A 13,329-nucleotide genomic window follows, 5' to 3' on the forward strand; every position below is an offset into this window, starting at 1 on the left:
AAACTGTTCTAACTGGAATAAGATGGTGATTTTGATTTGCAGTTCCCTGATGACTAGTGACATTGTACATTTTTCCATATACTTGTAGGTTGCTGTAAATCCTATTTTGAGAATATCGGTACAGGTTATTTGCCCATTTTATAATCAGATAATTTTTTGTTATTTAGATCCTTGAGTTTCTTCTTCATTATGGATATTCATAAGTATTCATTCTCAAAAACAAAGTTCTCTAAGGTGCACTTCTGTGTTTTTCAGTCATTTTAGAAGAGTCATCTTGGGGGCTTCCAGCTCTCTCATTCCCTCTGTTCAGTCAGTTGGGTCTGTGACCTAGACTCTAGATCTTATTACTTTAGGGCCTCTTAGTGGCTCCAGTCTTGAAGAGGTTTTACCTATAGGTTCTGCATTAACATCCCAAGAGGAACTTTCCTAAACCACAAACTTCATTGTATCATTCCCTAGCCCCACAACTTATTGAATCCTTAAAGCACACATAGAGAAATGCAGGCAGCAGAGTGTAGCTTAATGCAGTGCATGTAGAGGGATGCTGGCATCGCAGAGTGCAGCTTAACCCAGTGCACCTCAACACAAGACCCAGGATGAGGGACTTTCTGCAAGGACTTTGGAGGGGTCCATTCACTTCTTCCACCTTGTGAGGACACTTCAAAAAGGAGCCATCTTTTTCCTAATGTTTGGATGTTGAACTCAGTCATACTGGTATATTTAAAGGGATACAATGCTCCCTTTCAACTCTTAGACATATGGTAAATAGCAGGCCTCCAGCCTTCCCTTTCATTATCAATTTTTTGACGAGGGCACCAACATAGAAGCAGAAAGTGAGTCTGAATCAAGTTACTGAGTCTGCTGGTCCTCAATTTTACTCTCCCCAGCCTTGAAAACAGTGTGAAAATTTTCAAATACCCAAGACAAGGTCTTGTTACAATAGCTAAAAAGCACTGAAATCTCTAGGAATGTCTTGCTTTTCTCCCTACAATTTGAAGCACAGCTTTGCGGGCTACAGACTCCTCAGTTTGTGCTTTTTTTTTTTTTTTTTTTGCCTTCTGCACTGTACCACATCAGCCCTCTGCCTTGTGGTCCTCCAGGGATTCCAATGAGCAATTTGCTCATGAACATAGGGGAAATGATGGAAGATACCTCCCTCTCAGCTCTACAGATATGAACAACGCACCTGAGCTGTCACGGGCAACAGAACATTTTGTGGTAGTGTCATGATGCCAGGAAAGTGGTCCCATCATGTTGAGACCTATCACTCAGATGTTAAATTGAAAGGAAAGGCTATTTGGGGTGTAGACTTTAGGAGGCAATTGGAACATTCTACATGTGCTAATTTTGCAAAAAATAAATATCAATTTCTATCACTAACTTAAGCAAAGATCTTTTGGGGGTACTTTCTCTTTAATCAAATGGACAGATACTTCTGGAAACTGCCATGGAGTATCACCAACTGTGATTGGTCTATTTCTTGCTCTGACGTTGGAAGGTGCATTGTGATGTCATTCCAACTGCCTGTTTGAATCCCTGGCTGGGCAGAGGACTTTGTCTGTTTTTTCCAGGAAGCAGTTGAATGCTGGCCAGCGAGACTTGGACAAAGCTATAAGTTTTTCCATATTTTGTTGTTTTTGCTGTTTTATTGTTCTGTCCATTTTGTCCTCTCCCTTCCCCACAATCTTTTACTTCTTATCTGTGCATTTTTATTTTATTTAAATATCTCCTCATTTCTCTTTTGATTTTTCTTGTCATTTCTTCTCTTTATTTTCCATTTTCATTTTCTAATTCTTTAATTCTTGTGTATCTCACCTTCTTTTTCTCATGTGTAATCACTTTCTTTACATAGGAGGTTTAGTATTGTAAGTTTAGCTATAAGAGTTGGTGTTTTCTTTCTGTTACAGTTCTCCGTGTTTCTGTTTTGTCACTTTTGATTATTTTGTGTGAATCACTGATTAGTATAGTGTAATTCATTATAGTGTTTGTTCAAAATATTAGCATAGTGAATAGAATTAATCTTAATAATTAGTGTACTTCATATACTGTTGTTTTTGTTATGCCCAGATAAGTAGATCCCCCAATAAACTATCAACAACCTCATCACACTGAAATCCAAAAGCAAGATTTCTATTAAAAAGGTACAAGCCACGACAGGGACCTCATCCAACCAACCGGCGCAGCAGAGGAAGGAGGAAAGGCCCAGGTCTTTGGGGACGCTTTTAAAGGGGAGATACATCATCAAGGGCTTAAGGTGCGGGGCCTTTTGTGATTGGGCAGGGTGGGGGGTGTGTGTCTCTGTTTGGCTTGGGTTCAGGAAGTTACCTCAGTTGGTAATCTCTACTGAGCTGGCCTTGGTCTGCTGAGCTAGCTGTCCTTGGTAAACTTGGATATCTCCAGAATGCCTGAATGCCTGCTTTTACAAGGACTGCTATGGGAAATGGAGGCTGCTTTTGATTGTTTCAAAATAGAGTCACTTTGGCTCTTCAGATCTGTCTGTTCTTTTTAGTGCTGTTTATTTTGTTCTTTTTGTTTGTTTGTTTTTTGTTTTGTTTTGTTTTGTTTTTCCTCTTATCTTCCCCACAAATTTTTGCTTTTCATCTGTGTGTATTTTATTTAAAAATCGCATTTCTTTTTTGATTTCTCTTGTTGTGTTCATAATATCACATAGTGAATTAGAATTGGTCTTATTGATTAGTACAGTGAAGTTCATATGCAGTTTTTTTGTCTATTTGTTCTTTAAGAGCTTTATTTTTATTTTTAGTTTTCTTCCCCTAACTCAATTTTTTTATCTCTGTGTATTTAATTTAAATATCTTTTCTTTTTCTCTTTTTCTTGTTATAATAGTAAGATGAGTACATTGAATAGAATTAGTATGTAGTATAGTAAATGTAGTGTTACCTGTTAGTTGACTTATTCATTTGTTTCTTTCATTTTATTTATTTATTTATTATGTTTATTTCATTCATTTGTTTTTGTTTTGTCACTTTTATTTTGTTTGAAATAATGATTAGTATAGTGTAATTCACATATAGTGTTTGTTCAAAATATTAGCATAGTGAATAGAATTAATCTTAATAATTAGTGTACTTCATATTGTTTTGTCTGTTCTTTTTAGTGCTGTTTATTTTGTTGGTTTTTTTTTTGTTTTTCTTCTTTTCTCCCCCACAAGTTTTTGCTTTTTATCTGTGTGTATTTTATTTAAAAATCTCATTTCTTTTTGATTTCTCTTGTCATTTCTTCTATTTATTTTCTTTTTTCATTTTCTAATAGTTTAATTCTTGTGTATCTCACCTTTTTCATTTTTTTCTCATCTGTAATTGCTTTACACAGGAGGATTAGTATTGTAAGTTTGTTATAAGAGTTGGTGTTTTACTTTCTGGTATGGTTTTCCATTTTTTTGTTTTGTTGCTTGATTATTTTGTTTTAATTATGATTAGTAGAGTGTAATTCATATGTACTGTTTGTTCAAAATATTAGCATAGTGAACAGAATTAATCTAAATAATTAGTGTAGTTATATACTGCGGTTTTGTCTGTTCTTTTCAGTGCTGTTTATTTTGTTCTTTTTTTTCCCTCTTTTCTCACCCTCAAATTTTTGCTTTTTTATCTGTGTGTATTTTATTTAAAAATCTCATTTCTTTTTTGATTTCTCTTGCTGTATTCAAATATCACATAGTGAATTAGAATTGGTCTTATTGATTAGTACAGTGAAGTTCATATGCAGTTTTTTTGTCTATTTGTTAAGAGCTTTATTTTTTATTTTTTATTCTTAGTTTTTCCCCCAACTCAATTTTTTTCTTTTTATCTCTGTGTATTTAATTTAAATATCTTTTCTTTTTCTCTTTTTCTTGTTATATTAGTAACTTGAGTATAGTGAATAGAATTAGTCTGTAGTATAGTAAATGTAGTGTTACCTGTTAGTAGTATTAACATATTGACTTATTCATTTGTTTCTTTCTCATTGGGTTGCCAGGTCACCGTAGGTGCTGTAGGAGACTAGCTAGTGTTACTCCCAGTACACTAGATATCAAGATATCCCCACAATGAGTGGTGACAGATCCTCCCACACAGAGGAGGAGGTGTTCCAGGGATATGAAGTCCTCAGAACCCTTGGCAAGGGCAGCTTTGGCAAGGTGAAGCTGGCCCGCCATGTGGAGAGTGGGACCATGTTGGCTGTGAAGATCATTGCCAGAGGGCACGGGGATTCCTCTGAGTTCCCACAAGCAAGGGTAGAAGCAGAGATTATGAGTTCTCTGCATCACCCTCACATTGTACAGCTAATGCAGGTAGACTACACGGCAGAGAGAGCCTACCTGTTCATGGAATATATTAGCGTGGGGGACCTTGGAAAGTTAGTGGCAGTGCGCGGCCACCTTGAGGAAGGAGAAGCATGCTACTATTTCAGTCAGACCCTGGAAGCAGTGGAGTACTGCCATAAGCAGCATGTTGTCCACAGAGATATAAAATTAGAAAATCTCCTTGTGGACAGAAACATGTGTATTAAACTAATTGACTTTGGCTTAAGCCAAAAATTGGCTGAAGGCCAACAACTCAATTCATTGTGTGGCAGCCTCGAATACTGTGCCCCGGAAGAATTCTTAGGGAAGGAATTCGATGGCTACAAGGCCGACGTGTGGAGCCTGGGCGTGCTCCTATACACCATGGTGAAAGGGTGGCTGCCCTTTGAAGGGAACAGCTTTGCATACTTGAAGGCAGCCATCCTGGCTGGCTCTTACCTAATCCCCTCCTCTATAAGCAGGGAACTGGAGCAGCTGCTGGACTGGCTGATGACCTGTGACCCTGCTGAGAGGCCCACAGTGGCAGATGCTATGGGCCACAAGTGGCTCAGCATGGAGCAGAAAGGGCCCAAACTGAGTGAAGACACAGCCAAACAGACTCAGAGTTCAACCGAGGACGAGGACCTCAGTGAAAGTGTGGAGAGCCTGAGCTCTCAGGAGGGCCTCCGAGAACAGGACGGCCCCCTGTGGGGAAAAGCCCAGCTACAGGCTCACCTCAGAGGAGGAGGAAGCGAAATTTACATGGGGCTCCCAGGTCCTTCGCATGTTACTGAAGGTCCGAAATACCTCTCAGGCCTCCTCTTCCAGCTGGGCTGTGAGGAGGAGGATGGCTGCTTGTCCCCTGCTCTGAGCTGGGGGAAATCCCAGGAGGGCTTCCGTGGAGCAGCGAGACCTGAGCTCACTGAAGTGGAGCTTCTAGCATCTCCCCAGGATGCTGAGGCCCAAAGCTACCTGGTGGAGCTGGGCTTTCAGCTGAGCCATAAAGCAGCCCCCCTGACACCCGGTCTCCAAGCCAGCGCCACGTCCCCAGTGCTGCCTGAAGGTGACCCATCATCAGGGCTAAATGCCTGCCATGGAGCCCGCAGGATGGACGGTTCCCCACCTGGCATGATGATGATCCACACTCCTCGCCCAGTCCTCAGGTATAACAGCTCCGTGTCCTCTGCGTCCACTCTCAACACCAGCAGCAGTGAGGCCGGCAGGTCAGATGGTCCCCACCCTGTCATAAGGAGGAGGACCTACATTCTTGGGCCAGTTCTCAGCCACAACAGCTCCTTGTCCTCCATAGCCACTATCAGCATCACCAGCAGTGAGGCTGAGAGGACAGATGGCCCCCAACCTGGGATAAGGAGGGAGACCTACATTCCCTGGCCAGGCCTCAGGTACAACAGCCCCGTGTCCTCCATATCCACTCTCAGCTCCAGCAGCAGTGAGGACCACATAGCAGACAGGAGCTGTTCCCAGGGAGTGACAGAGAATGAGAGCCTCCCAGAAAACCAACAGGACGAGGAGGCAGGGACCTCCCCTGCTAAAGCTGCCGAGAGCAAGGGCCGCCGGGGGTCTGCAGGAGGATGGTGAACTGCCTTCTGTGGGTGTGTTGTATCCTGCCAGACCCAGAGGAAGACCTCTGAATTCAGAGGAGAAAGGTGGCCCCATAGCTTCATTCACTGGAAATGCTCAAGAGGAAATTATGATCCCTGCCTGGGAGGAGGGATTGTGGGGAGGCAGTAATAAATAACAGGCAGGGAGTGAAGGCAATGGGTCTCGTAGGAGGAACTAGGATCAGGCGTCAGACCAGACCACACCACCAGGTCCTGTGTCTCATGTGCAAGCAGCTGATCAGGTGAGCATAACCTCACTTCAGTGTCAGGTCAGTGGCATTTCTCGGTTGTCACATGGTTCAAGTAGTCAGCAGAATAGCATTTTTATTGGTTAGCATCCATGACCATTTGCTAGGCACCAGAAAAACAGACACCTGACATTGAAACGCTGTAGTGAATGTATCCATTTATAAGGACTTACTATAGAAGCTCCTTTAGAAGAGGCATAACATACTGGGGCAAGTGCCAGCCTCAGGGGCTTTCTCTATCTGGATTCTGAGGACAGCCACACTGTGTGCATTCAGCAGAACTTACAGAACTGCATGCATAAACATCTCCTTGATTCCATAAAAAGTAGAAAAAAGGAACAAAGAGACCAGGCCCTGGGACTTCCAAGAGCTATACAAACCTTGCCTTCCTGTCTATGAGGTGTGTGGTACTGCGCAAGTACCTCATATTCTGAGCCCTGGTCACCACTAAAAAGTTGGGGAGGAGGCTCTGAAAAGTCCTTGTGACACAGTGAGGTCTGGAGTTTCTGGGATGACAAATCCAGCCATGTGCTTGCTCAGGGAAACCCAGGTACGTGTGGCAGATAAGCCTTCCTTCTAGCATGAATGTACTGGACTCTCAGGTTATACTCAAATAGTCTCCCATCCTGTTTTGGGATGTGTGCAGGGGCCACTGGCTGCTTGGGGGATGACTGGCAGCTGCTGGCCCCAGTGGCCCACTTCGGTATGTGATATCTGGGGTCACTATCAAGTCCAGCCTAGTATTGGCAGCTATAGTCAAATTGAGTAACTTTGGTCTGCATTGATAGATATTGGAGTGGGGGGATTCTTTTACCTTTTAAATTATGCTAATAATACAAAACACAAATGTTACTATTTTAACCCTTTTTAAGTATACAGTAGTGACATGAAGAGCATTCACAGGGTTGTGTGCACATCACCACCACTCCTCTCCTCCACATGAAACACTCCCCACCCCCCTCCCCAGCCCGGCACCCCCAGGTCTACTCCTGTCTTAATGAATGGGACAACTCTGTCTCAAGTATTATGCAGTATTTGCTCTTTGAGAGCCAGAGAGACAGGCAGAGCTTCCATCAGCTGGTTCACTCCTTGCAGGCCTGTAATGGCAAGTACTGGACTGGGCTGAAGCCAGGAGCTGGGAACTCAATTCAGGCCTCTCATGTGCATGAAATGAACCCAATCACATGAGCCATCAGCTGCTTCCTCCCTGTCTGCAACAGCAGAAAGTTGGAGTCAGGAGCCAGAGCTGAGAGTGAAACCCAGTAACTCTGACATGGTACACAGGCATCTTAACTGCCTGCCCTTGGTGTTTGTCTTTCTGTGGCTGGCTTGTATTATCCAGTCCTCAGGATTCATGCCTGCAGTAGCAAGTGTCAGAATATCCTTCCTTTGGAAGGCTGAATAATACTCCGTGGTTCAGTTGGACCACATTGTTTTCCCACACTCATTTTCTTTTGATGGCCCCATGGGTTGTTTGCATATAGGGGTAATGTGAATAATGCTACTGTGAACATGGGTACAAATTACTCCTTGAGACCCTGTCTTCAATTCTTCTATTATGTATGTACTTATGTATTTGAAAGACACAGTGACTGAAAGAGAGCTCTGCCTCACTCCCCAGATGGCCACTACAGTGAAGGCAGGCCAGGATAAAGCCAGGAGCCCTGCACTCCATCTAGGTCTCCCACACAGTTGACAGAGGCCCAAGAACTGGAGCCATAATCTGTTGCCTTCCCATGAGTATTAGCAGGAAGCTGAATTGAAAGCAAATTAACCAAGACTGGAACCAGACACTCCAGTATGGGATGTGGACTTCCCAAGTGGCAGTTTCATTGGCTGCACAACACCCACCCCCGTTTCCAATTCTTGGAGTCATATACCTAGATAAATATACACCTAGATGTATATATACCTAGATGGCTACTTGACAATTCAATGTTTAAAAATTTGGGTGGCAGTTCTATTTTGTGGTGTAGCAGGTTAAGCCACCACTCGGAACACCCACACTCCATATTGGAGTCAGTTCATATTCCAGCTGCTCTACTTCCAATCCAGCTCCCCGCTAATGCATCTGGGAAAGACATGAAGGTTGGCTCAAGTACTTGGGCCCCTGCCACCTACATGGGAAACCCAGAAGAAGTTCCTGCCTCTGGTCTGGCCCAGATTGTCTGTTCTGGTCATTTGGGAGGTGAAGCAGTAGATGGAGGAGTCTCTCTCTGTCTCTCTCCTCCCACTCCCTGCCACAGACTTTGCCTTTCAAATCAATAAATTTTTTTGGTTATAAGGAAATAGCTTTATATTTATTTTAATTTAAAAAGATATTTATTAATTTGAAAGGCAAATTTACAGAGGCAGAAGCAGAGAGTGAAAGACAGAGAGAGTGAGAGAGAGAGGGAGGTATCTGCATCTTCTGCTTCACTCCCCAAATGCTCACAACAGCCATGGCTGGGCCAGGCTGAAGCCCAGAACCTGGAGCTCCACCCTGGTCTCCTACGGGGGTGGAAAGAACTCAAGTATTTGAGCCATCACCTGCTGCCTGCCAAGGTGCACATGAGCAGAAAGATGGAATGGGGACCTTAACTTAGTCTAGAGTCCAGGAAAAGCAAACTCTTCAGCTGGAGACCAGGACAGAGGGAGGTGCTGCCTCTCCTATTCCCCTCCCCCAGCTGTTTATGCTGCTGGCCACTCCCCACCTATGCCCATGCATGTGTGTTCTTTCACCTTTTTAATAAACTTCATCATTCTGGACAGTGTATATGTGCCTGTACTTGGAATGTCTCCCTAAGCAGAAGGCACAGACCTGGAATACACATTCAGCCACCCCACTTACTTCACTTCTTATGGGTGAGCCATCCAGGTGTCTGAGAAAGCCCAGCAGTGAACCAAAAAAGCAACAGTGGTAAGTGGAATTCAATTTGTTTCTGTCTCAGCTGTGCTGAGCTTTTACCTCCTTGTGAAAATTCAAAAGTGTCTCCCTCAGTCTCACTGCTCTTGATCTCAGGCAGATCTGTTAAGATGCAGTTGTGGGGACCTTGTTCCTAAGTTTCAGCTATAGGGGAGGAAAGGCGACAATGAGATGTCTTCGTAAGGAAGATCTGGACAGAGGAATGGGAAGAGAGTTGGACAGTTTGTGGCCTTGTGCCCAAAATCTTTGTTTCTAGATTGTAGTGTGTTTTTTAAATTCATTCTTGCTGCTGAAAAACCTGGAACTTGGAATTTAGTTTCTACTGGATGCAATACACCTGGCTAAAAAGTTCTGTCTTGAGATTTTGAATTGTGGTATTTTCCTTATTAAGATGGGCAGGTGGGCCAAGCACTCACCTTTTGCTAGCAAACTTCTCTTCATCTGACTGGAGTGGTCCTCAAAACAGGTGTGCAGTGTATATGTGCCACACCCCCTGTCAGCAGGTGGTACTTCCTAACATGGCAGGAGTTCCTCAACAGGAGCCGAGGGAGGGACTTTGCCCGACCATGGAAGCCTCAAGTGTGACTTCAGCTTTTCAGTGGATGATGGAAATGGACCCCACCTGACCATGGTGGACCCCATAGCTAGTGCAAACCATGTACCTAGTCAGCAGCACTACCATTTATCTTAGCTTTATGCTGGTTTCTGCTGCCCTGGAATACACACCCAGGTATGGGTTTCAATGCTACCTGAGGTCACAAGCTCTAGATATGCTGGTCCTAGCCCCAGAGAATGTTCAGGACACAGAAGCTTCAGGGCTTACAACCTCTAGCAGCTGGTCTTCAGGCATAGGCTGTGTTATTTTTACAACCCAGGAGCTTTTCCTCCTGGTGTGAGGAGCAGTGCCCCACTAGAGATCATTTCTTGCAGAGATGACATCCCATAAGCTCATGTTGGATGCTGGGAAAATGCCCCAATTATATGTGCATTTGCTCCCAAGTTGTTGGCACCTTTGGAAAAGCACCAGCACTCTTCAACTGGCCAGATTATGTAAGGCATGTTCATTAAGACATTTTAATAGGGGCATTGGGTAATGAAGATGCCCTTACATATAGATCAACCCACAAGGAGCCCTGGAGGCAGGTTGCTTAAAGCCGAGGACCTCAAATTGGGGTATAAAACCTTTGTAATGTATCCAATACAATTAATACAAGGGATCTGAATCACATATATAAGCATAACAGGGTTTGTGGAGAGCCATATCACTTTTGTCTTGTCAGGTTCTACCAAAACTTCAGCTGTATATGACTCCTCATTCGTCCCTGTGGACTGACTCCTAAGGGTACAGTTTAAAAAACCCTAGAAAATCGAGATACAGAGTGGTTTACTGACAGCAGTAGTTGCACAAAGTATGGAGTTTAAAAGGCAGGTTATGCCATGGTGGGTCTTACTCAGGTGATAAAATCTCAGACATTGCCAACTAGCACTTGATCGCAAAAGGCCAAACTTACTGCTTTAACTAGAACCTTGCAATGGGGAAGAGTTAATGAGTTATTATGTCCAGACTCCAGTTTGTTTTCCTGGAGTTCCATGCACATGGAGCAATTTGGAAAGGAAGAGCCCTCCCGACTTCAAAGAGCTCTCCCATTAAATAAGGAGAAGAGATGTTAGCTCTCCTTCAGGAGCACTGGAGTCTTTAGAAAGTGGTTGTCATTCACTGCAGGGGACACAAGAAGACAGATAGCCATGCTATTCAGGGAAATGTGCTAGCAGATAAGGCAGCAAAAGTCGCTGCTGCAGGGCAGGTTCTAGAAATAGCTTTTCTACCTGAGCTTTTTGGTCACTAAGTATCCTCACTACACAAACCCTGTCATAGAATGTTCTCCTCAACCAGGCAACATGAAGGATGCCAGTGGAGGTGGGTGTTCAGTCATAAGCCCATGCGCTGAATGGGGAGTTATTAATATATGACTCTCACTATTTGGAAGAGAATGTTTAATGCCAGGAGTTCCTTGGGTATTTGGAGGGTAAAGGCTGCATACTGTCATAAAGAAAGTACCTCAGCATGTGGTGACTGCTTTAGGTTTTTCTTATCTCCATACCCCTTGGAGACCTTAGTCATCAAAGTCAAAAAGCTAATCATATTCTTAAGAAAGTCCTGGCGAAGCTTTGCCAAGAGACCTCAGAAAGATGGCTTAAATTCTTACCTATTGCCCTCAGGATGAAAGTGGCACCTAAGGCTGCTTTAAAACTGCCTGTCTAAAATGCTATGTAAAAAGGTCTTCTTCACCTCTGATACCCTCTTTCACTCAGGGATACAGATCAGGTAAGAGTTTATTATTAATCTTTTTCCTATACAAGAGGCTAATGGACTGTGGTAATAAAATTCTCACAGTGCCAGGTCCCAAAATCATGAACAGCCTATCCCCAGGAGACCAAGTCTTAAGAGACATTTGGAGCAAAGACTCTTCCTCTGATCAATTGCAGCCTAGATGAAAGGGATCCTACCAGGTGCTACTCAGCACTCCTACTGAAGTCAAATTCAGGGCATCCCAAGCTGGGTACATTTGTCAAGGATCTCAGTTCTACCTCTTTAGTCTTCACAGGGGCACACAGAGAACAAGTCTGCTCATTCTTGTGAATGCATCCAAGATCTCGAATACATCTTCAAGGGGCAAAAGGGTAAGTAAAACCTTTGCTTTTATCATATTGAACCTGCTACACTTAGTGGCACACATATTTTGCCTATCTTTTATTCTCTCAGGAGGCTGCTGTTGTGAGGAAAACTCCATAGTTCTTGTAGTATGATAGTAGGAGATCCTGCTAGGCCATAGAAAACCATTTAAAAATCTGTTTATTGTGTGGGCCAAACTAGAGCCTACACTTCAGGCCAGATTTTACAGCAATTGCTTGAGGCTGTGGGTGCTCTAAGACAGTCATGGACAAGTAGCTGGCCATAAAATGCATACTGGCAAAACCAGGAGCGTGTGCAGTGATTAATGGAATCTGCGGCATCTACTCTAACAGTTGTATATTCACTGAAAAGGATATTACCAGTCTTTATGGCTATGCTAGATGGTTTTATAATCTCAGCAAAGACAATCTATCAATGCCCATGTTTTGGGAAACAGTGGAATATACTCCTCCTATCCTGAAGGGGATTCAACTTGCAATTTATCTTTTTTCCAATTATGCTCATCCTGATTGACAAACTTTTCTGTTTCAGAATTCGACAGCTTCTCAAAATGATGATGACCATGCAAGGGCAACAGCGATTGGCCGTGACAATGAAAATTCCCCAGCTCATGAGATGGATTGATTAGATGAGCTAAGAAGAGGTTTCCGAACCCTGGATAGGTAGGGACAACGCCCCTGGCCAGCAGGAAGTAGCTACAGAAGACGGATCATCATCCTTCAGCACCCCCTTAAGATTAAGGGTTGGAAATCTCTGCGGGGGGATGAGATGGGATAAGGCAGGTAGCTAGCTTAGGGCCACAGAGCTGGAAGTCCCAAGTCACAAGCGCTCGCCCCCATGTAATTCTATCCTACTTGTCCAATAAACTGCCCCTTACTGGGGCGTGTTTCCTTCTGGGTGGGGCACGTGCCATGTGAATTTCCACCACACTTCTACCTCAAAAGCAGCCCGCACTGGAAGAAGTGTGTCCTGCTCTTGGGAGATGGATGCTGAGGTGCTCTCTCTGCACTTTTCCTCTTACCTCCATTTTCCCTGGCCCACTCCCCACCCATGCTCACGTTTCCTTTATCACCCCTTAAATAAATGTTATCATTTTGTGTACTGTACATGTTTCTGTGCTTCAAATGCTTCTCTAGGTAGAAGGCAAAGACCTGGAATAAGATTAGACCCCACTTCAGGGTTAAGGTTCTGTTTGCAACAGAAGGATCCCATATCAGAGGGCCAGTTCAAGTCCTGGCTACTCCACTTTCTATGCAGTTCCCTATTTAAGCACACCCTGGGAAGGTAGCAGGTGATGGCCAAAGAGCTTGGGCCTCTACCACGTGGGAAAGACAGATGGAATTCTGGGATCTTAGCTTCATCTTGGCCAAGCTTCAGCCATTGTGTCCATGTGGGGAGTGAACCAGTGAATGGAAAATGTGTTTGTGTGTGTGTGTGTGTGAGAGAGAGAGAGAGAGAGAAAGAGAGAGAGAGAGAGAAACTCTGCCTTTCATATAAATAACAAATATTTTTAAAAAACAAGTTGTACCAGGAGGTGGGGATCAACAGTTGCTATCTCAGAGCCTGCCTACACAATTCAG

At 43.8% G+C, this 13,329-nt stretch overlaps 1 protein-coding gene across 1 annotated transcript; it reads left to right on the plus strand.

Moving 5' to 3' along the window:
* Positions 1–3,151: 3,151 nt before the first annotated feature.
* On the plus strand, positions 3,152–12,825 carry LOC127485609 (uncharacterized). The gene is made up of 2 exons (XM_051828828.3): positions 3,152–11,736; positions 12,281–12,825. Exon 1 carries the CDS (start codon positions 4,046–4,048, stop codon positions 5,876–5,878), a length of 1,833 nt encoding a protein of 610 aa, XP_051684788.2. The 5' UTR covers positions 3,152–4,045; the 3' UTR covers positions 5,879–11,736; positions 12,281–12,825.
* The last annotated feature ends 504 nt before the right edge of the window (positions 12,826–13,329 follow it).

Source organism: Oryctolagus cuniculus, chromosome 19 (genome assembly GCF_051225735.1).
Source record: "Oryctolagus cuniculus isolate XC-2025 breed Fujian yellow rabbit chromosome 19, ASM5122573v1, whole genome shotgun sequence".
Taxonomy (NCBI): domain Eukaryota; kingdom Metazoa; phylum Chordata; class Mammalia; order Lagomorpha; family Leporidae; genus Oryctolagus; species Oryctolagus cuniculus.

Excerpts from the sequence above, each read along its gene's own strand:
- LOC127485609 (XM_051828828.3), top strand. The coding sequence starts at position 4,046 with ATGAGTGGTGACAGATCCTCCCACACAGAGGAGGAGGTGTTCCAGGGA.